Below are 27,234 nucleotides of genomic sequence, written 5' to 3' on the forward strand. Positions count from 1 at the left end.
GCTAAGAGGGTCACGGTCTTACAAGGCGTTAACTAGGAACAATGTGCCTCCCAATGAAAGCTCTACCGAGGGTTTAACTGTATAGCCTACGAAGAACGGCCCGGTGTGTTCAGCCTGTCGCCCCACCTCGCCCCAGTTCTGGCTTCCCCGATCACTGCCAACCCGCTAACCCCAAGCCTTTCCCGCTCCTCCCGACGACCCACCCATTGTTCCCTGCGGTTGTCACTGCCGCCGAGGTCGCGACTGGAAAGGCAGGGCGTCCTTCAGCCTCGCGCTTTTCCAAGCCTTAAAAGGTCTAAGGCGACTTTCTGTAACCAGCAGGTAAAGCGGGCGGGGGGAGGGAGCGGCCGCGCCCCGGCTGCCCTGCGACGGGGGTGGCGGAGCCGCTCCCCAGCTCAGGGTCTGATCACAATGCCCTGACAGTAGAGCCGGCGTCACCCTGCCCCGCAGCCTGCCGCCATTACCGGCGCGGAGGGAGACCGGCCAGGAGGGGGAGGGGGATGCGAAGGTCCCGGATGTGCCCGCCAGTAGAGGTGGGGGCGGGGAGCGGCTTCCTTCCGCGGGCCGCAGGGGCGGGGAGGGAGGGCGGCTCGCGGGGGTGGCAGGGAGCGAACCGAGCACGCGGGTGAAGGCAGGGCCGGGAGCGGAGCACAGCGCGGGCACACGCTCTCCTCCGCACGCCTCGGGCGCGGGCAGGCGCGCGCTGGGGAGCGGCGGTTGCGCTGGTCCGGGGAGCTGTGGGCACCAATCAACGGTTGCCATAGCAGCGTTTGACGTCATCGTGCGTGTGGTGCCCCTGCTGCCGGGGCTAGTGATTGGAGGAAACCCCGTGTCTGCGGAGCGGCTGTAGCCTGTGAGCAGCCAGATCAGGGACAGAGTCTCAGCCTCGCCGCCGCCGCCGCCGCCGCCACCGCCCAGAGACTGCCGAGCCGGGTCCGTGTGCCGCCACCCACTCCGGACACAGGTGAGGAGCCGCCCCGAGTTGGCCTCCGCTCCCTCAGCCCGCCGCTGCGCCGCGGCCCGCGAGCCTCCTCAGGAGGACCGGGGCGGCGGCTAGTCTCCGCCGGGCCCGGGCAGGCGCCCACTGCCGCCCCCGGCCGCTTGCTTCTGGCCCGTCGGGGTGCTCATCGCTCCGTGCCGGTCCCCAGGGGGGGTGGTATGGCGGGTGAGGCGCCCACGCGCGAGACCCCTGGGGCTCCCGAGGGCGACCGCGACCCGCCCACGCCGGAACCCTGTTTCCGCCCGCGTCTGTGACTCGGTCGTGGCGCAGGTGAGGCCGCCCCCCCCCCCGGCGCCCCCGCCGCCCCTCCCCCACCGCGCGGACAGCCCGGTAGCGCGCGAGCCTCCGGGGTGGGGCTCCCAGGGTCCCGCCGAGCCGGAGAGGGTCTGAGGGAGGGGGAGGGGCGCGGCCCGAGCTGGGCATGGGGGCTCCAGGGCGCGGGGTCCCCAGCGTGCCGGGCCGGGTGGGAGGGGCGCATCCTTAGGGAAGCCGCGGCCCCAGGGTGGGGGCTGCGACTGTCTGGGTGGGACCCTGCCCCTCCCCTACGGCAGCTGTGCGGGCCTTCGGGGCTTCGGTCGGACACCGGCGGAGGGGACCCTGGGCGGGAGCGGGGTGTGTCCGGCCCGGGCCGGCCGTGGTTCCGCTTCTGCGGGCGCCGCTGCCATATCGGGGCCCCCGGGGAGGGTGATCCGCTCCCTCCCCCATTCGGCTGGGGCGGGTGCGCGCACTGCTCCTCCCTCTGCTCGGGTGGGGGGGATTTCACTGTCGGAGTAGGTTGAGCTCCTTGACACAGTTCCGCCATGACAAAGAGAGTCTGAGACTAGCGCGGAGGCACCAGCCTGGGCGGAGCCAAGGAAGGGAGGTGGCAGGGGATGGCGCGGACGCGAGGACTGGCGCTGTAAAGTCACCGCTCCGCGGTTTCGGTTCGCCCCACCCTCCGGCCTCAGGCAGCTAAGGGTTAAGTGGGTGCGGCGAGTGTTCCCGCAGTCTGGAGGCGAGGCCCCGGAGCGCTGGTTTTCCTGTGAGAAACCTAATCCACTTCCCTTCTGCGGGAGAGGTTGGCAGGGGAACGTTTGTACTGACGGGACACATCATTTTTCGGAAGCAGCATTAGCTAGAGACCATTTCTGATACTAGATTTCGAGACCCCAGGGGAAGTAGGGTTCACAAATTTTAAATAGTTAATGCACTGAAGGCACTGTGTCTCGAATTTAAGCTTGTTTCAGTTGTGGACACTTCTCATTTGGTTACAAAAGAAGGTGCTACTTTCTGGCACGGTAATGGAAAGGTGGTGGTAATTTCATTGGTGCGTGGCAGTGACTACGTCTACTACTGCATTCGGGTTTTGACTTTATCATGATAACTTACTTTGTGGGATCACTGTAGAATCATGTTCTTGACATCATTCAAGAGAAGTAAATTGGAATCTAGGGAACTTTAAAATTGAAAAAAACTTCCTAGCTTGAGTAATGCATTGTGTTGCTAGAAATAATGCAATATTACTTCTAGACTGCAATAATGACATTGGAAGACTTGGATCCTTCGATGTGTCATATTCCTTAGTGCTCACTCAGTGGGAATTGAATTGTGGGTGTTTGCTCAGCAAGTGTTTATATTAGCTCCGTATAGATACAGATACATTTTGGTCTTGGGATTAGTGGTCCTATTGGTATCTTAAGACAATTTTCATTCTGTGATCACCTGGCAAATGTTACAAGTGTAGTAGATCAGGGTTGGGGAAGTTGCAAAATAAAAAAAAGTCACTCCTGATGAGTAGATAAATATAAAGGTTAGAATATATGAATTCATTACACCAACATGACTCACTCTGAAAGTATTCTATAGGCGCTGTGACTTCCAGTCCTTCCTCACCTCCCAACACACAAACTAGAGGGAAAGCTGCAAGTGGTGATCATTTAGTGTTATTCATCTTTTGACCAAGGAAAATAGATATGAGGTTTCTTTTGGGGAGGGGTTGCTTTGCATTTTAAGAAAACAAATTTATTGAATACATGGCAGAGGACAGCAGGCTGACCGCAATTTAAAGGTGGTTTTTGAGGTAGTTCATACGTCTATGTGTGACTTGATTTTACTTGAAATCGCGACCTATTGAATAGGTGGGTTATGTAGTTGGTTTTAAGAAGCTATTGTTACTGTGTAGACTATGCTAATTTTCTGGTTGGTGGGGGAGACTGCATTTTAATTCATCTGCATCAACATAGCTACGTTTGAGATGCTAGGGTGCCTTATAACAAGTATGAGTTTTTAATAGGAATTTTCTGAATACTTCGTTTTTTTCCTTTGCAGAATATCCAGTTATGGATAAAAATGAGCTGGTGCAGAAGGCCAAACTGGCCGAGCAGGCTGAGCGATATGACGACATGGCAGCCTGCATGAAATCTGTAACTGAGCAAGGAGCTGAGTTATCTAATGAGGAGAGGAATCTTCTCTCTGTTGCTTACAAAAATGTTGTAGGAGCCCGTAGGTCATCTTGGAGGGTCGTCTCGAGTATTGAGCAAAAGACAGAAGGTGCTGAGAAAAAGCAGCAGATGGCTCGAGAATACAGAGAGAAAATTGAGACTGAGCTAAGAGACATCTGCAATGATGTGCTGGTAAGAATCATTTAGTTTAGTTTTAAAAACTCAAAAGTTTTTCTTCGCCTTTTAAAAATTGGTTATTGTAAAGTAGAAGTTGTCGTTTAAGAGATGCTGAAACAGTTGTACATCGTTTTTTGTAGGATAAATGCAGTAATGTTTGTAAAGCAGTTCAGGTTAAACAGAAACCAGAAAAACCATTTCACTGATGGTTTGTGTTTTTGAAGTGTTAGAGCTGGTATTCATAAGTGTATATATGAACACAGTAATTTTACATCTCTAATTTTGTGTAAAGAATGTAGTATATAGACTTTTTGGAGATCCAGTTCACACCTCTGTATTAGCCATTATAATAGAATGAATCTACTGTGCAGAAAACTGCTTTTCAATTCCTTGTTTGGATTTTTGTTATAAGGCAACTTTGAATGTTGACAAGTGAAAGGTGCTTATGAATAAACTCAAACTTGTCTTTCCAGGTTTTAGAAGTATTTGGCACCTACTGTGTTGAAATATTGTGTTTCTTAGAGACTAAGGGATTAAACGAAACATTTGTGTGGATTTCTTATTTTTTATAAACAATTTTTTTTTTAACTGAAATTTTGAAGATAATCTAATAGAAGACCAACCAATTACTTTGCTGAGGCAGGATCAGTCTAGCCTATCGTGTTGGGCCTGCTGTCTCCAGCCTCCCAAATGTTTAAAAGTTGGGAGTCATTACCCCTGGCAAATTAGAATTCTGTTAAGACTGTCTTTATTGATAGTACAGTTTGTACTTCTTTATCCTTCAGAATGTTCAGGCTTCTTAAGAGTGAGCCCATTTTAAGATAGAAACACAGCTGAAGTCATAGTCTTAAGTAACTTTGTTTCGAGTACATTTTTGTTTCATAAAAGGCTTGCTTTTTTTCAAGGTTGAAAAGTACTATATTGAAGGTAAGTAATATATATATCTTAAAATTAAGAACATTTAAAACTTGACAGCTGTCCATATCATAATAAAAATGTCTTGGGTTTGTTTCCTTCTGCTTTTCTTACTAATTAGTAGGTTTTATTCAGCCTAATAAGTTTTGTGGCGGTTTTTGTATCCCAGGTACTGGTTTTTATTTTGGTTTCAAAGGGTATAGTTAACAGACTATACTCTCCTAAGACAACATATGCCTTTCATGAGTTGTGTTTGCAAATTTTTCACAGTCAGGAAATAGAGAAGTTCTCAAATTCATGTTGCTTTTTCTAAGGAAAGACTAGCTGATTCAACTGTCTTCTCTTAGTTTCCTTATGAAGAAAACTTTAGGACAGATGCAGTTATCTGTAAATAGCCTCTTCCGGGGTATGAAGGGATTCTTGTCGCTTCTGCTTACGTATATGAGTGTCTCCTTCAGGATGGTTGTGTTTGCTGGGACGCTTAATTTCTTTACCATGTAAGTGACCTAGAGAATTGTGAACAAGCTTGCGTCCCCAGTCTTGGTCTTTTCAAAAGAACAGCTCTGGTTTATAACATTAATGCTCAAATATTGAATAGTTCCTTGGGAAAGAGTAGAATTAGGTCAGCAGCACTACTGCTAAGGCTTTGTTTTGATTTTCATATTGAGAAGGTTCAGTAAACAACCTCTATTTAAAGTGGACATTCTACCAGGCTTTTCAAAGAAGTGATGCTGACTTAGAAATATTTTTCTAGTAAAATATGAGAGTAAAATTTGCTACATACTTCTTGGGAAAAAGTACAACATTATGCTTTGTGAACCGTGAGTATGGTTTCTTTGTCTGGGAAAAGTGAGCAGGTATTTCTGCAAAATTCCTGTACTCAATGCTGAGTACAACCTAATTCTTTTAATCACCTGCGTTGTATTAGTTGAGAAAATACTTGAAGCTTGTCAACGTCCCATTCTGGCTAGGTGCATTTATTAAGTGTTTAGTGTGTACCATTTAAAAAGTAGACTACAAGGGAATGTGTTACCACATAGAAATGGTCATTAATGTATCCATCATAACATGGGGGTTTTTTCCTTACATAGAAGAACATATTCCAACCTTTATTGTTATGTTAATTGGAAGTTGCAATATTGAATCTGATGTAGATCAAACTCTCTACATAGGTGAGAGGACACAAACATTGAGATACCTAACAATTCTTCATAAATCCAAAAGATACAGCCTCAAATGTGATAGTTTATGCAAGTCTTAATAAAATCATATATGCTTTTAAAAAAAAACAACTTAATTCAGACTTTAACTATATTGCGATAATGGAAAGCTCAAGTTTGTTTGTTTGTTTGTAACTACAATTTTACAGTGTAGAAAACTAAGTTCACTTTAATAGGAATAATGTGTTTAGCTCACAGGGTTGTGGAAAGGAGAGTCAGGTGAAGCTCCTTGTGAGGTGCAATTGTTGAACACAGATTTTTATCTTCAGCCCTCAAAATTATTATTTATTAACCAGTGCGGGAACAAGATACCCAGGCAGCTTTTTTTTGTTTTTTAAATGTCAGTATGTGCCTTGGACTTTAAAAATTAGCTAAAAAACACTAGGTAACTCCTATTTCTCAGAATTAAGACTTCCCAAAAGATTTTTGTAGTGATTGGAACCCATCTTCACTGCTTTCTAGCTATGTATTTTCACACTTTGTCATTTGTGACTTTTGGTATATTAACAATCAAAGAACTAAGATGCCAGTATAGATATGGAGCCTTCTTGGAAGGAATGATGAGGTAATTGGGAAGTATCTTTTTAGGGGTAATTTGCTAACTTTTTCATCTTAAGGAGTAGCATTCAGTGAAGAGTTTTCCATAGTTGGGAAGTCTGAGGTGAAAAATGATGGGGGTAAAGGAAAATGATTAGGAAGGTGGTGCTTGTTTGATGTCAGTGAGTAAGAATAACCACTAACCTGACCAAGAAGAATACGTTACCTGTTCTTTCTTGGTGAGCAGTATCTAAGGGGCGAGGGTTTACCTATAAAATATATGTAGGGAGGACTTGTGAAAATACTTAACAGTGAACAGGGAGAAGTTGAATTCAGGTGAGAATTAGAATGAAAAAAGTCTTAAAGTCTGAGGAAGAAATGGTCACATCTGAAACAATGATTTAATCCTTAAACCTGTCCCAGAAAAGACATTTTTTTCCCCTTAGCTTATAATTTTGAATTCAAGGAGTAGGAAATAAACCATGTATGGGTTCTAGCTTACAAATAGTCTTTTTTAAAAAATTAATCTAAGCACTGTTGTTGGTTTATCATTGGAAATGGTACCATAGAAGCTTCCTAGTTGCTTAAGTGACAGATCAAGTTGATCATAGTTGTCTTTGAGCATTAAACTGAAATGCAGGTGTGTATCCAATTTTTCAGATGAATTCAGAAATAATTTTGTCACATATTCCATGTCTTCTAAAGGTGGAGTTTAAAATGAGAACTTGTGTTTGATAGGCCATCTCTTCAGAATGTGTAACTTTTTTGGGTTTAGTTGTCATACTTTTTTTATTTCATTATGAACCTAATGCTTAATTAAGTTAATTATGGCCATTATGGTGGCATACATTTAGCAATAAATACTGGGCTTTTGGTAAGCTTGTGATTGCTTTTAGAAACAATTAGGTACATTGGAGTGGTCTGAGACAGTTTATCCAAGTTTTGGACATCAATGGTCATGATGATGTCATGAACTACTTAAATATTATTCTCAATTAAGTGAAGTTTCTGTAAGAGCTGTTCTCAGGTCATTGTGAGAATATTAGTTAGAGCCCTTTGTATGTCTAAAAAAATAAAAAACACAACCAAAACCCATTTTCAGTAATTTTCCTAAGAGATGGGACTAGTAGGATAAATGGGCATTGGCCACATCTTGTAAGATTTATTGTGTTATAATAGGTAAGGATTTTAAAAGTCATGCAAAATCTGAACCCCCCCCCCCCCAAAAAAAAAAAAAGACAACAGGCTTTACCTGTGGGGAGTAGGAAAAGTGTAACAATAGTGTCTAAAAAATTTAGGAACTGGCTTAGCCGTGGAAGCATGCAGATTGTTGGGAGTTCAAGGCAAGCCTGGTCTACAAAGTAAGTCCAGGAAAGCTCAGGCTACACAGAGAAACCTTGTCTCCTCCCCCCCCCACCCCCCACCAAAAAAAAAGAGAAAAAGAAAAAATAGAAATTTAGGATCTGGTGTGGTGGCTCGAACCTTAATCCCAGCACTGGAGAGGGCAGAGGCAGGCTGTCTTGAAGCCCAGCCAAGGCTACATAGTGAAATCCTATCTCAGACGCAAAAAAGAAAGAAGTGTAAGAGGAGGGGGGTTATTTGAGGGTACCATCATTTATGGTGGCAGTAGAGCAAAGCAGCTGATCCCATTGTGTCTGTAGTCAGGCAGTAGCGGTGAAATGATGATTAACTGCCATCCCCATTCATGGATGGTGATATTGTTCATACTTGTGCTGAGTTAAACTTCTGAAAACAGTCACAGAAAATGCCTAGAGGTTGATCTTGTTGCTGTGATAAAACAGTATGACCAAAACAACTTCGAGAGGAAAGGCTTTTACACTGCAGGTGGCAGCTTATTGGAAGACCATGGAGAGCCCCTGGCTACTGGTTTGCTCACCCTTGTGTGTGTGTGGTAAGAAAGGAAGAATAAAATGCATACACAATACAATAGTTAGAAATGTAAAAAAAAAAGTCTTCATGCGACCAATCTGGCCCCGGACCTCTTCCTCCTCCTGCTGGGTCCTCTAACCTACTGAATAAGGCCGAGTATCGCTCCTGTGTTCTTAGTAGAGGCGGCCTAAACAATTCCATTTCAAAGTCGCTTCTGGAAGACATGTCTACAATTTTTATTTTTTAAGATGACTGGTCGACTGGATACACACGTGATTTCCTAACGCTACTTTACCCTGTGTCAGCAATCTGTACAGCTAGATGTCCAGATTTAGCCAAGAATATCTGTAAAAGGGTGGGGGGGAGGTTAAGAGCAGCTTTTTTCTATTAAATACACGGCCTCCGGCGGCGGGTAAATCTTCTCGAGCGTTTCCCGCTGGCAGCATGCGGTTGTCGCATCCCGGCTTCTCTCGGAGTTGGGGGGAGGAGGACCCCACAGCCCTACAATCAATTGTTCCTCGCGTCGCTCTGCGGGTTTCCGCTCCGGGCCGCCGAGGCCTCCATTTGCCCAGGACTGAGGGCTGGCCTGTGGGGCAGTGCCCTCCCAGCGATGGCTGAGTCTTCCTGATGTACCTCCGCAGACCCGCCAACTCAGGATGCAGAGGGCCCAAAGGGCCAATCTTGGTCCTCGGGTGGCTGCCATTCTTTCCGCCATGCCACACCTGCTGCCACCCCGATACTCCTTGAAGGCCTGGCTGGGTCTTCATCATGGCACTTCCTTTGGCCTTCGGGAAAGGGTTGCTGCAGGATGATGGCTCCGCTGGCTGCTCCGAGGCCTTGGACTCCCGGTATCCCCAGGACGGGGATTGAGGCTACTCCCAGGCCCCCGTCTCAGCTGACATAGGCCGGAGGCCTTGTGGGTCCCAAAGACAGGAGACCGCACTCTGTAGCTCACCGCATTCTCTGCCTGAACTCTTATCCTGCTTATAGAGCAGTGTTATCAACCTTCCTAGTGCTGCAACCCTTTAATATAGTTCCTAATGTTGTGGTGACCTCCAACCATAAAATACTGTTCATTGCTACTTCCTAACTTAAATTTTGCTACTGTTGTGAATTGTAATGTAAATATCTGTTTTCTGATGGTCTGGGGTAACTGAAGGGGTCAGACCCACAGGTTGAGAACCACTGCTTGGAGACCACCACTCACAATGGGCTACCCCCTACCCCCATGTGATTCACTGATTAAGAAAATGCTGTACAGCTAGATCTTATGGAGACATTTTTCTCAACTGATATTTCAGATAACTATAGTTTGTGACAAACTGACACAAGACTAGCCAGGACAACTGACCCCTTGTCAACTTGACACACACATCACTGTCAAGCCACCACTTTTCCTTTCTTCCCCATGACCACATAAGAATATCAGCATTCTGTTATACAAACATTGCAGATATTAAAAGTTCCACAGACTTGAAAAGCTCAAACACTTGCCAGGGAATAGTGATGTATACCTTTAATCCCAGCACTCAGGAAGCAGAGGCAGGTTGATCTCTTGAGTTTAAAGCCAGTCAGGGCTACACAGAAAAACCCTATCTCAGAATTAAAAAAAAGAAAAGAAATAAAATTCAGACACTTAAAAAAATTCAGTCTCTTAAAATCCAAAGTCTTTATACAATTCCTAATTCTCTTAAAGTTCAAAGTTTCAACTGTGGGAACCTGTAAACTATAAAATAAGTTGAATACTTAATTCAAGAGGGAAGGACCAGGCCACAGTCAGAGTCCTAAAGTATAAATCAATGCCTAATATCTATGTTTCATTATCTTCTGGGTTCCTCCAAGGGGCCTGGGTCACTTCTCCAGCTCTGCTCTCTGCAGCACACACTTGCTTGTCTTTTAGGTTCAGACTGACTCCACTTTAGCACTCCTGCTATCTGTCCTTGGTGGTGCTGAGCTCTTTTGCAGCTGGGCTGCCCTTTTACCATGCTCTTTTCAACTTCTTACACAACCCCTTCAATCCTGAGCCTTCAGCTGCTGCCGAGGCTGCACCTTTACTAATCGCCTCTCACAGTGCCAAGCTTTTAGCTGTTCTCAATGACCTCTGACCCCTTCAAACCCAGTACCACCTGGGTGACTCTTAAACTGCCAAGCGTGGCTGCCTCTGGAACACGGCTTCTGTTTGCTGACACAGGAATCAGGAAATTTCACCATAATAATGCTGGTCTCTGAAGCTCTGCTAATTTCTCAGCTGCAGCAAATGATCAATTGTCTCAATAAAGCAAAAGGTTTCACTTAACCACCAGTGCTGGTCTTTTGTTAATTGCAGCCGACTCTTTATCCCTGGCTTACCTAAACCACAGTCTTGATTCAAACCAGCAAGTACATAGTGCCCCAGGTACTCCACCAGCCAGGCCTCCGTCTCCATCTCTCTCAGCACTTCCAAGCTCTCACACAACAGCTCATCAAGCTTTGAACACTCAGTGGCTTTTCTCTTCCAAAGTCCTAACAGTCCTTCTGAAGTCATTGTGGTCCATGCCCCCACTATCCTGGGAGCAGTTTCTGTCCTAGTTACAGTTACTATTTCTGTGAATAGTAACTTTCCTCCCCAAGAGCAACTTGGGAAGGAAAGGGTGTTTGGCCTACACTCCCACAGTGAAGGAGGTCAGGATGGGAAGTATTGCAGAACCTGGAGAAAGGAGCTGATGAAGAGGCCAGGAAAGAGTGCTGCTGTTTACTGGCTTGTTCCCCATGGTTTGTTCAGCCTGCTTTCTTATAGAACCCAGGACAACCAGCTCAGGAATGGTACCACCCACCATTGGCCAGGCCTTCCCCCATCAATCACTCATTAAGAAAATGTCCTACAGACTTGCCTAAAGCCTGATCTTCTGGAGACATTTTCTTAATTGAGGTTCTCTCCTCTCGGGTGACTAGCTTGTGTCAAACTGACATTTTTTTTTTTTTTTTTCCTCCATTAGCTCAAGTCTATGGGGCTGGAGAGGTGGTTCAGCAGTTACAGGCACTTATTAGTCTTCCAAAGGACCTTGGTTCAATTCCTAGCACTTACATCGCAGCCCAAAATTCCAGTTACAGAGGATCTGACATCCTCACACAGACATACATGCAGACAGAACACAGGTGTACGTAAAATCAATTATATAAAAATAATTATATACTAATGTTATTTTTGCAGAACTGGATTTGACTTCTGGAGCATCTTTAGCCTGTGAAGACTTGGGACTTTTCCTCTTGAGTATAATATATATTTTAATCTTTAGAGTGAAACACAAAAAGAGCTGAGATTAGGTAACCAGCTATGCATTTATAACCTTGACAACACTGAATAACATGCATTTTTGTTTCTAAAAAAGAGATGATCTTTGGCATGTTTATGCTGAAGTATGGGCTTTTTAGGGTCAAAATTAAGGATGTTCTGATGTCAGCTAAGTTGGATGAGTATTAATCCATTGAAATTCTAGTAAGCTTAGTTTGTCCTATAGGATGCTTGGGATCTCTACTGTGTCTTTATCTTACTTACTCCCTGGTAGCCTTCTGAACTATAACAACTTCAAAGGAAGAATAAGTAGAACTCATGATTGTAGGGGTCTTGGAACAGCTAAAGTCACATGATCCAGCTTGGTCTCTTAACACTTTTACTCCTCTGAGCCATCTTTTTTTTTTTTTTAAAGACTAGGTCTGGCTATATCCCTAGCTGACCTTGGAATGTGCAGATACCTGCTTAAAGGCATGTGATTACTGTACCCAACCCTGATCTAATCTTACTGGATAAAAGCAAGTTATAATATCCCTTTAAAAAGGAGATGGTTTTTTTAGTACTTTATATGCATGGATGTTCTACCTCCCTGTCTGTACTACATGTGTGTCTGGTGCCGAAATAAACCTGATGAGGGTATTAGACCCCCTAGAGTTAGCAACTCCTCGTGAGCTACCCTGTGGGTGTTGGAGTGCCAGATACTCTTAAGAACAACCAGTGCTCTTAACCACTGAGCCATCTCCCTTCCGCCCCTAAAAAGATTGTTTGACTGCTGTGGCTGGCTGGTCATTGACTTGGACTTGAGGCTTTTACTGACTTTTTCTCAGTACTGTTAGGTACATTCCTTTCATAAATCTTCATAAAACTTTTCATTCTGCACATTTGCTCATCTTTGCCAAAACCCCATAAGCCTTTAGCTTCGGCTAGTACTGTCCCTGATGTAAGTTTTTGCAGTTGTCATCTTTATGGCCCAATGGCTTCTGATTCCTTACTCTCATATTTGTTCCCACTAAGATCTACAAAAATCCAGAGAAAGACTTTGGGAAAATGATCAGAAACTTTGGGGGTAACAGAGGGATGGGTGTTGATGAACTAAGGATATTTTAAGTAAAACTGCTTTTGTGAGAAAGACTTGAGGTGGGAAGATGGCTCAACAATAAGAGCCACTCGCTCTTCTAGAGAACCCTAGTTCATTACTGTCACCCACATGTTAGCTGAGAACTATCTGTAATTCCTGTTTAAGAGGATCTGACACCTTTTTCTGTCGGCAGCAAGCATATATGTGTACAAACATACATGCAGGCAAAATATCTGTACACAAAATAAAATTTTAAAAAATAATAATCATTGTTCAGTTTAAAGTGCCATTCAACCCAGAGGCTCTGATTAAGGCTTTGGGATTGTTTTGACAGAATAAGCAACTTAGTTGCTTTTAAGCTACATGTGCTTAACAGAACCATGTCCTTTGGAATAATGGCTTCCTTCTAGTCCTTCTCATCTGAGGGCATTATCAGATTCTGTTTCTTTAATCATACCACAAGGATAATATTCTCTGAAGAGGGCATTTCTGTGTTGATTTCTGCAAGTGACTCTACATTTCTATAGTAAGGAGTGACAAAGTTGGGGCAGGTTATACAGACTTAAGCCCTGTATCATAGAAAAGTAAATACAAAAAGCCTCTGCTTGTAGGTCTCACCTAGAGAGGAAAATGACTTGTAAACAAATAGAATGTGAGGCTGGGGAAGCTGCCTCAACATTTTTTAAAGGTCTGATAAAAAGGGGCAGGGGAGTGCTGATAGGGAATTTACAGACTATATAAAAGTGTGTGTGTGTGTGTGTGTTAAAAACCGTTAAAGTGTTGGTCTGGGGATGTGGCTCATTTGTTGAAGGTAAGATCTTGTGTAGTATGCATAAAGCCTTGATTTCCATCCTTAGCACAGCTTAAAGGGCATAGTAGTGCAATACTAGGCTGTAATACTGGCATGCATCTCAGTGGCTGATGGTGGGAGGGCCAGAAGTTGAGGAACACCATGCACCACATAGCTAGTTTAATGGTATAGCCTGGGCTAAAGAGACTGTCTCAAGAAGAAAAGAAAAAGCCAGTTAGTTGCCATATTCCTATAACCCCAGGAACTTAAGCAGGACAATAACAAATTTGAGGTCATTTGGGCTGTATGTGATGAATCCTTGACTTTTGAAAATTAAACTGTAAAAAGAAACTGAGAAACACTTACTAAAAGTGTTGTGATAGTACTAGAGATGAATCTGTTGGTAAAACACTTGCTGTGTGAGCATGAAGCGTCAGATCCCAGCTACTGCTGGATGGACATGGTAATGCATGCTCTGAGGAGGCAGATACAGCCACCCAGCTGAAGTGGGGTCCAGTCTATTGACAAATCCTGTCAGGGTGGGGTGGGAAAGGACACCTGAAGTTACCCTGTGTCCTGTCTTTGTACACAGCTTCATGATAGAAGTACTTGATAGTGGGACCTTGTTTATGAACCTCAGGGTTGATTCCACTTGGAAAAGGGACCCGGGGTAGAGGGAAGGAAAGAACATGCTCAGGAGTGTCAGAATAATTTTAGCAAGAACTGCTTGATGAGTTGGTATGTGATTGTTATTGATTAGCATATTGGTTAGCAGTTACATTTTGGGCTTTTGCCTTACTATTGGTTGGTAGGTGTTTTGTTTGTTGTTTGTTTGTTTGTTTGTTTGGAGGCAGGATCTCATTCTGTAGCCCAGGCTGACCTCAAACAGTAATCCTGCCTAAGTAGAAAGTTACCATAGGGTTGTTTAAAACAGTGGCTCCTCCAGGTTCTGTTTTCTTGCAATGTTAGCCCAGGGGCAAGTACTTCCTGAACCCATAATGCCTTCATTCAGGTGTCCTTTCTGTTTCTGTCTCCTCCTACTCCCTCCCTTCATCAAAAAAAAGTAAAATCCATTATGTCAAGTTCCAAATTTTGTAGATGCTCTGCTTATTAAATTTTTAGCATAAACTGCGTTTTGTGGTATTTTAGGATTGCCTAAAAACACCACATTAGATTATTAGATTTCTTGTTGGTTTTAAGACATTAAATAAAGGTGTGCTATGTGCTTATTGTTAGAAAATGCATTGGCGTTGGTCAAAAACAATCTTTGCATTTCACTTCATTACTTCATATCGGGCTTTTAAAGGTAAGTGGCTGTTTATGAGACCTTCATACGACACTTGAAGTTTTACCATAGGAAGCATCAGAGTGGCTATAAATTCCCACTAAATAAGCTGGAGGCACCAACTATGCAACATTTCACTAATTTGTTAAGTTTGAAACAGCTGAGGTTACAATTCGAGCCAAAGCCATTTCAACCACAAGGGGGAGCAAGAGACTAAAGTAGTGGGTCCTGTTAAAATAAATGGTTTAGCTTTTCATTTCAAATTTTAAGAGAACTTGAAATGATGGGAAGTTCTCTCAGGTCTACAGAATAAAATAAAAGTGCTGGGAAAACTTTACATGGGTAAGAATTGTACAAGACTAGATATATGAACTATAGTGTGCTTGGGAAGTAGATTTCCTGTTTGGGGGCTTATTTTAGTGTTATTGAGTGCCATGACACAGTGTGAAATAGGGTTTAATTCATGCCAAAGCTTGGACTGACCTCAAGCTTTGGAACATTCTTCCTCCCAAGTGCAAAAGCACCAGCCCTAGCTTAGAGAGTTCTTGTTAATTAGTTAACCTTTATAGAAGTTGAATTTAGCTTGATTGGTTGCTGAAATACTTGAAAGACAAAGTGAGAACTTCCCTCCCAGATGTATCACTGTGTCTGTGCTGTTTTTGTTGGCACAGAATACCAGCACAGTACAGAAATTTGAACCAAAGTATAAAATGATTTGGGGAAGAAAGAACAGATCACACTGTGAAACCATCTTCTAGAAACTCTCAATACTTGCAGGGGTTTCCCTTTTTTTAACTGTATGAGTTACGGACCCATGCACCTAAACCAGAGAACACTTTGCAAGAGTCAGTTTTCCTTCTGTGGAGTCTTAAGGATTGAAATCATATCACCAGCCTTGGCACAAAGACCTTTAGCCAGTGAGCAATCTACCTGCTCTTAACTTTTTAAAATGTGTATGAGTATTTTGCCCAAGTGTGTCTGTGTACCACAAGCATGCTTGATGCCGGTGGAGGCCAGAAGAAGGCATCAGAGACCCAGGGGACTGGAGTTACAGATGATTGCTAGCTGCCCTGTAAGAGCCTTGATTCTTTGGAAGAGCAGCCAGTGTTCTTAACCACTGAGCCACCTCTCCAGCCCCAGTTTTTATTATTTTAACCAGTAGTCTAACAAAATAGTTCACAAACTATTTTTTTTTTAAGATTTACTTATTATGATACAATGTTCTGTCCACACGTACACCTGCATGCCAGAAGAGGGCACCAGATCTCATTATTGTTGGTTGTGAGCCACCATGTGGTTGCTAGGAATTGAACTCAGGACTTCTGGAAGAGCAGCCTCCTGAGCCATCTCTCCAGCCCCCTTCACAAACTATTTAACTTATAAACCTTACTTAAATATAACAGAACCACCATACCTATTAGATGGTTCTCATCAAAATAAGCACTGTTTGCTTTGATAACATTTGTGTGGTTTAACTGTCGTTGCTTTAAGAAAAAGGAAGGGGTGGGGAAGGAAATGTGCTCTTCAATTTCAAGGAAATGTGAGGGTTCCTGAAAGATTGAGGAACAGTCAGCATATTAAGGACATTTTTTTTTTCCTGGGATAAAATGGAAAGCAAACCTTGAAATTAATGTGTGGGGCCTAGAGAGATGGCTCAGTGGTTAAGAGCACTGACAGCTCTTCCAGAGGACCTGGGTTCAATCCCCAGCATCCACATGGCAGCTCACAACTATAACTCCAGTTCCAGAGGATCTGACACCTTTACACAAATAGACATGAAATTTAAAAAAAAAAAAAAAAAAAATCAGGTGAAGAGTTGTCATAATTGCATGTGAGCAACTGCTCGTACTGTATTCATGACAGCCAAAGCCTCCTTCACCTATCGTCAGATAGGCTTTCTTGCCTCATACCACTTTACTCTCTGGCCTTTGCTGATTGTTGGTCTAGAAAGTAATTTTCCTTGGATCATGCAGGTGGGTGGAAACGTTCAGCAGCTGCATCACTGCTGCTTAGGAACACTTGTACTTTTTGGCACCCAGCATCTGCCGTCCTTAGGAAGCATTTGGATTTTTCAGACAGGCAATTTTTTTCTCTTAGGAAAATATTCATTATCTGACAGTGCCAGCCACAGTTTCTGTTGTGTCTTAATTGTTTAAAAGTTAAATAACCAGCTTGGTTTACGTTTGAGTGTTTTAGATGCAGGCAACATGATAGCTTTTGCTTTTTGTTTGTTTAGCTTTTAAGATTAAAAGCTGTAAGAGCCTATTGTCCTAACCACTAGTAGGGTTGAGATAGGATCGCTTGAGTCCAAGAGTTCAGTTCAAGCCTAGACAGTATCAAAGTCTAGTGTAAAAAACAAAGTTGAGTATGTGAAAGTTGAAAGGTGTAAAATTATGTTTGTTAAATAATTATACCTGCTCTGAAATAAAGTGAAAAACAGCTTGCCATTTTTTGTGTTTGCCAGTTTATTCTGTACTTCATGCTTCATTGTTTTTGTTGTGTCTGTAGTGTTCTATGGTATAACACTATAGTTCCTGACCACCAAAAAAAAAAAAAAGGATATTTCCTTGTTGTCAAGCTAAAACCTTTAGAAATAAACACAGTGTAGGTGAAATTCAAACTCTTACAAAAATTAGCTTTAGGGTGGATAATAGTGTTAGTATTGAAAAATATTTTAGCACAAATTATTTCTTTTTCTTTTGAGGTGTGTACAGTTAAAAAAACAGCTGCTCAATTTTAAGATGGTGTAGCACATGTTACTTGAAAGTAAAAGTTACTAAAAGAAATATGCAGACACTTGATAGCTTTTTCCCCCCTAGTGTTTGGTGCAGTTATGACTTACAGTGACAGTGTAAGCAGTCATTACCTTCCCCTATTTTTAATTCTTTATTGCGTGTGTGTTTTGTCTTTATGCATGTTTGTACACCATGTGCATGCTTGGTGTCCTTGGAGATAATGATGCTAGATTGTTAAGGAGCTGCCGTCTGGGTGCTGGGAATTGAACGTGGGCCCTCTGGAAGAGCAGCCTGTGATTTTAACTGCCAAGCGGAGCCATTTCTAGTCTCACTACTGTTAGTGTTAGTATTGAAAAATATTTTAGCACAAATTATTTCTTTTTCTTCTCTTTTCTTCTTCTTTTTTACCTTTTACACTTAATTGTCAAAGAAAATGACAGCTAAGCTTCCCTATCCGGTAGCAAGCCAAGGAGGATTTCATTTACTGCTATGCACTCACAATTTTTTTTTTTTTTTTAAGATTGTTTCATCCTTGGAACTAGGAGGTTAATTGTAATAGCCCTTGCGTTGACAACTTTTTTCTGTGAAGAAGAGTGAGTAATGAAGTTGTCTCTCTGTCCACATGAGTAGATTCCCAAGCCTTATAAGTTGTGGCTTTCAAATGTTGGCTGCTGTTGGTATGAATGAAAAACTCATGGTTATGGTGGGCCTGTGATTATCCCCAGAAAAGGTGGGTGTGGCTTTGGTGCATGGGATCCTTTTTTATTTCAAAGAACTTTAGACAAACTGGTTATTCAAATGTGTATTTGATAGACATGCAAATTAATGAAGTGAGTCACTTCAAGGAAGACAGTATATGTGATAGTGATAAATGAGAACTGTAGGAAACTGTTACTCAGTTCTGTAATCTTGTGTTCCAACAATTTTTTTAATTTTATTTTTCTTTTTAGTTACATTTTGTTAACTCTGTGTCCCAGCTGCAACAATTTTTTAATGAGTACAAAGGGCAGTTAAAACCAAAGCTTTGAAACAAACATGAATTTCAGATAAACAGCCTTCATTGTGCTATATTTTTCCCATGTAACCTTGCTGTACCACCACCTTTTTTAAAAAATTAGGTCATCATTACTTTCAATGTACATTGTAAGTGAACAAAATTTAGATTATATGTTTCACAGAATTTCTTCAGAGTATGTGTGCCTGTGCATTTTCTTGCCTGCTTTGCTGCTTTTAGACATCCTTTTATCCTTTCTTTGTTCTCATTCCTTTGTCTGCCTACAATTAAACCTTTGTAGTGGCTTCTTTGAGTAGGTTTCGTTAGTCTGGTCTGTTTCTTGTGTTAGCCTCATGCAGTACAATTAGGGTTTAGGTTTGAAGGAGACTGTTGGTTTTTAATCTCTTCATAAAACCATCAGCCTTTTACAGTTTTTAGAAGATTTATTTATACATATGAGCACTCTATTTGCATGTATGTTTGCATGACAGAAGAGGGCATCCCATTATAGTTGTTCATAGCCACCATTAACAACTGGGAACAGACCTCAGGGCCTCTGGAAGAGCAACCAGTGCTCTTAACCACTGAACCATCTCTCCAGGCCTGACTTTTTACATTTTAGAGGACGGGAACTCTCCACTTAGCAGCACTGATTCCACCGGTTTCCTTATGCTTACGATTTTCCTCTTTAGAAATTTAACTAGTGTTTTGGGTTTGACACTTTGTCATGTAGCCCAGGCCACCTTGCCTGGACTGCCTCAGCCTCCAACTGCTGTGATTATAGGCATGTCCCTCCAAGTCAGCTTTCCAATTGGAGGCATTCTGTTATCCCTTCCCTCCTTCATGGCAGTTCTTTCTCCTGATGTCTCCAGTCCCTTAATGCCTGTTTTGATAGAGGCTATACACTATATTCTAGCCTTGGTTCCGCTAAGTACAGCATAGTACTGAATTTCATTCCTAACTTTGGTACCTACTTGTCTTGGTATAGTTGCATTATCTTTTTCAATGAACATAACATACTATTTAGTGGAGGAAATACAACATAATGTTAGTACTCGGATTTATGAGAATCACTGTAGTTTGTAGCTTATAGATAGAAAAAAAATCAAATTAATCTATAGGAAACACATACCAAAGAGGCATTGTTGTTTATTGTTGAAATACTATGACAAATTAACATTCGAATCTGTCTCATACAAACTGCTCTATATGACTTAACTGGCTTATTCTTTCTTTTGATTCTGTGGCTTGGCTGGACTCTACTTAACAGTTAACATGCTGTTGGTTCATTGGATTCAGCTAAGATGGTGGCTATGGCAGGAATACTCCCAGTGACTCCAAAAGCGTTGGTGTGCCCATGTAGCTGAGAGTGGTTTGACCTATGTCTTCAGTATAGTTAACTTCAGAGGACTTCAAGTTTGGTACATACCTTGAAGTCACTTGTTGTGCTGATTCCTGTTGCTTCAAAGCCAGTCAACAAATCTGACCTGCACTCCAGGAAATAGGAATGACAGGGGAGAAAGTCTTCCACTATTCTTTGCAACATTGTGAGCCAAAGCTCCTGTAAATTTAATCGAAGTGTTTCTTAGGTTTATGCCCTTTGATAGGTTTAAATAGAAGTGTGCTATTTATAGTTAGTAAGTATATTAGGGTCCACATTTCCTCAGGGGAAACATTTACTACTGTTCATACTTGGTGTCCTCCTTAAGCCAAGAAGTGGCCATGCTATTCTGGTTCTGCCTGTTAAGTTTTATCCCCACTTTAATGTTCAGGTTGAGGGAAGTGGTGCTTACCTGTTGCTGTAATTCCCAATAAAGTGTTCTTTTTGTTTTGTTTGGCTTTGTGACGGGATTTTTCTATGTAGCTCTGGCTGTCCTAGAACTTGCTTTGTGGACTAGGCTCACCTGGAACTTACAGAACTGCCTGCCTCTGCCTCCCTGGTGCCAGGATTAAAGGTGTGCGCTTCCACTGCCTAGCTCCCAGTACAGTTTTTTTAGGGATACAGAAGTTACTAATAAAAAAAGTAGGTTGTCAATTTCTGTTAATAAAAGTGCTTACATCATAGCCTCCACATACTTTGGATTGATTTCATGGCTTTGCTAGGCAAGTGCAAGGCCACTGATAGTTTGTTTTTATTTGGGAGAAGGTATTTCTGGAGGAAGAGTCTCTATGTAGGTAACCCAAGTTATGCTTGAACTCAGTAAGTGTTGGGATTACAAGGGTGTCCAAGCTGGCTGCCAAACTTTTACATCATGAGGGATTGAGTCAGTCTTAAGTTAATTGTATCTTTATGACCTGTCTGCATACATAGAATGAATAGTAGGGTTAGACTTTGTTCACTTAGCTCCCCCATCATTGGAACATAGGTATTCAAGTATTCTCGTCTTTTCAGAGAACAGAAACCAGCAGACTTCCCCTTGTAAGAATTGGCTCGTCTGGGGTTCAGCTCAGACGATAATAGACTTTACTTTGATTTCAAAGTAATGGTTACCAAAAGGAAGTAGGTATGGTGAGGGTCTGGTTTTTATTATATTATTTATTTTAAATTAGTCCTGAAGGGTTAGTTTTATTTGGTATGTGACAATTCCAGTAAGCTTTAAGTTGTTGATAGTTTTATGTAAAACTACAGAATGAAATTTTACCATTTGTACTGATCTGTAGATTTTTTAAAATGCTGTGATGAGATTAAAGGTCTTTTTCACATCTGAGGTCTTTTCACTGCCTCATTTATATTTTTGAGGCAATCTCAGTTTGTAGACCAGGCTAGCCTCATTTATGGTAGTCCTCCTCCATCCCTCTGGAGTGCTAGTATTAGAAAAATTAAGATTTTGTTTTGAAATTTTTTTTACAACTCAGTCTATTGTGTGCTTAAGAAATAGAACTTTGTTTTATAAGTTATTTTCTTACTATTTCTGGTTCTTTTCTTCTGAAGTCTCTTTTGGAAAAGTTCTTGATCCCCAATGCTTCACAAGCAGAAAGCAAAGTCTTCTATTTGAAAATGAAGGGTGACTATTACCGCTACTTGGCTGAGGTTGCTGCTGGTGATGACAAGAAAGGTAAGCTGGCTTTGCTTGGTTGGTCTTATATAAAGCAGGTGTGGTGTGGAAACCCACCCTTTGAAGTACATGTTCTTTTCAATTGCTTAGAGCACTGGGCTATTATATGTAGAGCTCTTTCTTTGTGTCCGTGGCTTACTTATTTTGGTATTTTAAACGTGAAACTTTCTGAAAAGCAATTTGGTACAAGAGTGTTTCCTTACTGTTGCCAGAGGTGTAACCCCAGAGCAGGACGAGGAAATCACTAGTCCTCACAGTGATGAGATTCCAAGGTGGCCTAATACTAGTACCTTATATGTGTATGGATGTTTTACCTGTGCGTATGTCTGTGCATGTGTGTCCAGTGCTCTTGGAGGTCAAAGCAGCACAGTCAGATCCCCTTGAACTGGAGTTACAGACTGTTGTGAGCTGCCTAATGGTGTTGGGAATTGAACCAGACTCCTGGAAGTATAACTCAAAGCTCCAAGTCATTATTTGACCCTGACCCCACTCCCAGTTGCTTTTCTTTTCTCACAGCAGTAGCAAGTGGCTAGTGTGATTCAGGACAGAATTTTGTTTGTTTTAAAAAGTCTAATTTGGTTATAATTGTTAGAGCTTGTATTTCAGAGGGCACATGATTTCAAATGAAAAGTTTGCTTAAGTGAAGATGTAGCAGATTTTTCAAAGTACATTTTACTGTGTTTTGTTATCCAGGAATTGTGGACCAGTCACAGCAAGCATACCAAGAAGCATTTGAAATAAGCAAAAAGGAAATGCAACCAACACATCCCATCAGACTGGGTCTGGCCCTTAACTTCTCTGTGTTCTATTATGAGATTCTGAACTCCCCAGAGAAAGCCTGCTCTCTTGCAAAAACAGTAAGTATTTTACCTGTTACTTGAAATTTTAGCATTCTTCATTATTTTAATACTGAAGTGTACTTTGTTTTTGCAATTGCAGGCTTTTGATGAAGCCATTGCTGAACTTGATACATTAAGTGAAGAGTCGTACAAAGACAGCACACTAATAATGCAGTTACTGAGAGACAACTTGACAGTGAGTACCTGATAGCAGTGTCCGTGCTGAGTGTGGTCAGAGGGGCTGTGCTTTTTTAAAATTACTAAATACAAAGTCCTATCTACTGTTAAAAATCACTCGAAGAAGAAAACTGCCTTATTGAAAACACATTGCCAGTATTTCTGATGTGTCGTTTTGGACTTATATTGTCATAAGTTACTTGTTTCCATTTTAAGTCTTGAGAGTTCTCTTTTTCATTCCAGAGTTAGTTGTATTCTTATTCAGTACAAGTCAGCTGAATCCAAGCTTCCTGTTGTAGAGGAAGGGTTGGGAGTTGCAGGCTGGCCTGAACTACATAATCACAAGCCTGTGTGGGCTACACAGCAAGATTGTGTCTCAAAAAAAAAAGTTAACTTGACTATTTGTGTTTAACTTGCTTTGAAGTTAGGTTTTTTTTGCTCTTTTAGTTCTCTTCATCTTTGTCTGGCTGTGACAAGTTCCACAGCAAGAGATGGGAAAGCTCAGGTACTATGTGCAGCCCTTGCTTGCCTGATGTCTTTACTTCAGGGAAGGTTGGAGTTGCTGTATTGCTGTGCTGAAGATTTGAACACATACCCAGTGCCACTGTCTTAACCAAACAGCAATTCTTACTATTGAGAATTCATTTCAGTGATATTTATTAAAGTTGACATCCATATAAAGCCCATGCCTTACAGTCAGCTCCTTGGGTTTTCCTTTCTTCAGGTAAGTATTAAATAAGAAGTTTTGAGGGTTAGGTGAAAAAGTTATTCAGGAGTTACTGTGTGTCAGGGAAAAGGTAGAAATGAGTGTGTATAGTATAGTATAGTATTATGTTTGTTCAGTTTGGGGCCATTTGTCTTAGAGACTGGTACCATCCTTTTACATGTTTCAATTCAATCTTTGGTCTAGCTAAAACTTGTAAATGAAACTGAGGTTCTCTACAAGCTTCAGAGACTTAATGAAAAAGAAATAAGGGCTAGTGTAGAATTGACTTGCTATGTGTGCTAGAACTGGAATTCGGGGTGTCATGTATACTAGGCAAGTATGATTGGAAGAGTGCTTACCTAGAATGTGTGAGGCCCTGGATGTATTTCTCAGTACTGCTAAATATTTTCCTTGCCAAGCATGGTGTTACACACCTGTAATTCCAGTTAGCGGGAGGCTGAAACAGGAGAAACACAAACTTTAGGCCAGCCTGGATAACATGTAAGACTTTGTGTCACTTTTTCTTCTTGCTTTGAAGTGATGAGGTGGTATTTAAAGTAGACCTTAGGCTTAGGTGTGTCATTACTTTTGGAGGTTCCTGATTTAATGTTCTTTCTCCATTGGAATTGGGGTGAGTACAACAAAGAGTACTACAGTCACTGAGTAAGGAGGAAAAGGAGGGCCTCTATTCTGAACCTGTTACTGCTGCTATCTACCCTGAGCTTTTTAACAGGACTGCTGTAACTCTGAATCTAGCTGACAGTCAACACCTTACCAGAAAGAGCTGTCCTTGAAGGGCAAGAAAGAGACAGTAGAGACTGCTGTCTTGTTCTTGTGTAACTGGAGCATACAGGCTGCAGGAAGTCATTTGGCTAACTCCATATGTCTGTCAAATCACCTTTCTAGGCCAAACATGGAGGGTGATTTGGGGAGAATAAGTAAATACTGTTAGGTTGGATTTCTTTTCCCTCGTTTTTTAGTTTATAACTCATTAGAAGTTTTAAGATCTACTTGAATCTTTTTAAGTGTTTGGCTTAAAATAGTTTTACATTGAAGCAGTTGTAATAATTTAGAAGCTATCTTTTAGCCTATTGAAACAGTATAACAATAATATTAACAATGGAATCCATTAATCCTGCTGCACTGTGAAACACTTTTTTTTTTTTTTTGGTAGAATATTAGATTCTGACTGTAATGTTTGTTCAGCTTTCATTTTGATTTTTAGAAATCAGAGAAAATGTTTCTTTAATCTGAAATACCAGGAAAGTTCAGGGTGCGGTTAGCTCAGTTGATTGATGCTGCTTTTAGAACTTTGTGACTTCATTGTGACCAGCCAGCCCCACTGTTTCCCTCATCACAGCCTAGAGCTTTGGGTTTGTTTTTTTGTTTTGTTTTTTTTGTTGTTGTTGTTTGAGAGAAGTGTTATGTGCTTGTGGGTTTCGAGGACTTGCAGAAGTAGGCCCTCCAACCACTGTGGGGGTGGTTGGGCATTAAGGCTGAGTAACCTAAGCCTCTTGCCCTCTTGAGATTTCCTCTTCCTCTTAGTGATTGACCACTAAAGATGCATGTACTGTGAATCTGCCATGCCTCCAGTCAAGTTGTTTTCAGTGATATCCTTTTAGTTTTCTAGCTAAAACTCATGGTCACATGTATACAAAACGTTGGGGTTTTATTTTGCTGTTTTATTTCGTTTCAATCTGAAGCATGCTGAAAAAAATGTTTCCCTCTCTTACCAGTTGTGGACATCGGATACCCAAGGAGACGAAGCAGAAGCAGGAGAAGGAGGGGAAAATTAACCGGCCTCCAACCTTTGTCTGCCTCATTCTAAAATTCACACAGTAGACCATTTGTCATCCATGCTGTCCCACAAATAGTTTTTTTTTTTTTTTTGTTTACGATTTATGACAGGTTTATGTTACTTCTATTTGAATTTCTATATTTCCCATGTGGTTTTTATGTTTTAATATTAGGGGAGTAGAGCCAGTTAACTTTAGGGAGTTACTCGTTTTCATCTTGAGGTGGCCAATATGGGGATGTGGAGTTTTTACATGAGTTATACATGTTTGGCATAGTACTTTTGGTACATTGTGGCTTCAGAAGGGCCAGTGTTAAAACTGCTTCCATATCTAAGCAAAGAAAACTGCCTACATATTGGTTTGTGCTAGTGGGGAATAAAAGGGATAATTGGTTCCAGTCAGGAGTGTAGTTTTTTGGGTACTTTAAGGTTTGGCACACTCGTGAGTTTGTGGTACAAACGAACATCCCGTGAATGCACACTGGGGTCATGTGTCTCTGTGTGCATGCCCTTGACCACAGCTCCAGAAGTGGTCCTTAGACAAAGTTGTGACCCAATTTAGTCTGATAAGGGCAGAAACGGTTCACATTCCATTATTTGTAAAGTTACCTGCTGTTTGCTTTCATTATTTTTGCTACACATTTTATTTGTATTTAAGTGTTTTAGGCAATCTAAGAACAAATGTAAAAGTATAGATGGCAGTAAGTTGAATTGCTTGGTGGTCACCGCTCCGTGTGTACCAAGCACAGTGGTAAACAAAAGCCCATGTATTTAACTTTTTTTTAGTTTTTGTTTTTTTGTTGTTGTTGTTGTTTTGTTTAGTTTTTTGTTTTGTTTTTTGCTTTAGTGATTTTCTTTTTTTCTTTTTTCTTTTTTTTTTTTTTTTTTTGATACTTGCCTAACATGCATGTGCTGTAAAAATAGTTAACAGGGAAATAACTTGAGATGACGGCTAGCTTTGTTTTAATGTCTTATGAAATTTTCATGAACAATCCAAGCATAATTGTTAAGAACACGTGTATTAAATTTCATGTAAGCGGAATAAAAGTTTTATGAATGGACTTTTCAACTACTTTTCTCTACAGCTTTTCATGTAAATTAGTCTTGGTTCTGAGACTTCTTTAAAGGAAATTGTCTTCTTATTCCCTCTTGGCAGCTAATGGGCTTTTACCAATTTTGAATGCAAAGTTTATCATAACAAGATGCTAATGTAACTACCGTTCTCCACCATGTCTCCACAGACTCCCCCCCCCCCCTTTATCCCTCTCAGAAATTGAATTGAACTTTTTTTCGGGGGGGGGAGGTGTTTGTTGATTGGCAAAAAGGTGTAATGTGTTCTATTTAAAATATTAAAATATTGGGTTATGGCGTTTTCTAACTTAGGAAGCCACAATGTTCTTGGCCCATCGAGACACTGGGCAGCATTACCTGTTTAGTTCTGTGCTTCCAAATCGCTGTTGGTTTTAAGAATTTCCTGATGCTCTTACAGCTTGCCTTTGGTTCCAGTCCTGTATTTCTCTGTTAGGGACATAGGCTCACTTCCCTTTTACTCTGTCTTACCACCAACCATTCTGACTTGGTGGCCATGTATTTGGGAAACGGCCACATGATCTTTCTCGCTCCATTCAGTGTCTAAGAGAACCTGCTTCCTCTGCTTGCATCCCACAGCCTCCCCTCATCCTTTTTCCTACAGCCCAGCTTTCTTAGGTTGAGCTTGTGTTTATCTCCCCAGAAATCCTGCCCTGAGTGGTCTGTCATCATCTCCCTTTAAAATTCTTCCTCTTCCTCTTCTCCAATAATGATGGGGTTAAGTCACACCTAAAGCTCACACCCTACCGAGTATTTCTTCAGTACTTTACAGAAAACACCAAACAAAAATGCCATTTTACAAGAGGTGTATTTTTTTTTCTTTTAGAATGTAAGCTCCTCAAGAGCAGGGACAATGTTTTCTGTATGTTCTATTGTGCCTAGTACACTGTAAATGCTCAATAAATATTGATGATGGGAGGCAGTGAGTCTCAATGATGAGGGTGAGAAAAATCCCAAGCACTGTTCTATGGCTCGCTTCATTATGATATGATTACATTCGGAAATCCCAGTCCTTATGGACAAACTATTCCAAATACTGCATTCAGACACAATGCCGTGGGGTGGGGATATTTTCAGGAGAAATAAATCCCATGCATTTACAGTGCCATGAAGTATCATTCACAACTCATTTACCTTGATTTTTGCCTTAGCTCCCAGGCCAAGGAGAATTAAGCAACGGACAGCAGGATGTCATCTCACTGCAGGAAATAATAATAGTGCCCAATAGATGGAGAAAGATTTGCAGCCTCAAATTTTCCA

At 41.8% G+C, this 27,234-nt stretch overlaps 1 protein-coding gene across 3 annotated transcripts; it reads left to right on the forward strand.

Moving 5' to 3' along the window:
* The first annotated feature begins 301 nt into the window (after positions 1–301).
* Positions 302–26,892, forward strand: Ywhaz (tyrosine 3-monooxygenase/tryptophan 5-monooxygenase activation protein zeta). 3 transcript variants are annotated; one of them, XM_055626321.1, is made up of 7 exons: positions 302–321; positions 768–964; positions 3,308–3,612; positions 21,245–21,368; positions 22,062–22,225; positions 22,308–22,403; positions 24,827–26,892. In XM_055626321.1, the coding sequence occupies exons 3-7, from the start codon at positions 3,319–3,321 to the stop codon at positions 24,884–24,886; spliced, it is 738 nt and encodes a 245-aa protein (XP_055482296.1). In that variant the 5' UTR covers positions 302–321; positions 768–964; positions 3,308–3,318; the 3' UTR covers positions 24,887–26,892. The 3 variants fall into 3 exon arrangements, with proteins under 3 accessions (XP_055482296.1, XP_055482295.1, XP_055482297.1); XM_055626320.1 differs by lacking the exon at positions 302–321 and having other exon boundaries at positions 620–964; XM_055626322.1 differs by lacking the exons at positions 302–321; positions 768–964 and adding an exon at positions 1,199–1,270.
* The last annotated feature ends 342 nt before the right edge of the window (positions 26,893–27,234 follow it).

This window comes from Psammomys obesus, unplaced genomic scaffold, assembly GCF_907164565.1.
Source record: "Psammomys obesus unplaced genomic scaffold, mPsaObe1.curated_primary_1811, whole genome shotgun sequence".
Classification (NCBI taxonomy): Eukaryota; Metazoa; Chordata; class Mammalia; order Rodentia; family Muridae; genus Psammomys; species Psammomys obesus.

Excerpts from the sequence above, each read along its gene's own strand:
- Ywhaz (XM_055626321.1), top strand. The coding sequence starts at position 3,319 with ATGGATAAAAATGAGCTGGTGCAGAAGGCCAAACTGGCCGAGCAGGCT. Across the intron at positions 3,613-21,244 it reads ACATCTGCAATGATGTGCTG|TCTCTTTTGGAAAAGTTCTT; the intron begins GTAAGAATCATT and ends TTTCTTCTGAAG. Across the intron at positions 21,369-22,061 it reads TGCTGGTGATGACAAGAAAG|GAATTGTGGACCAGTCACAG; the intron begins GTAAGCTGGCTT and ends TTTGTTATCCAG.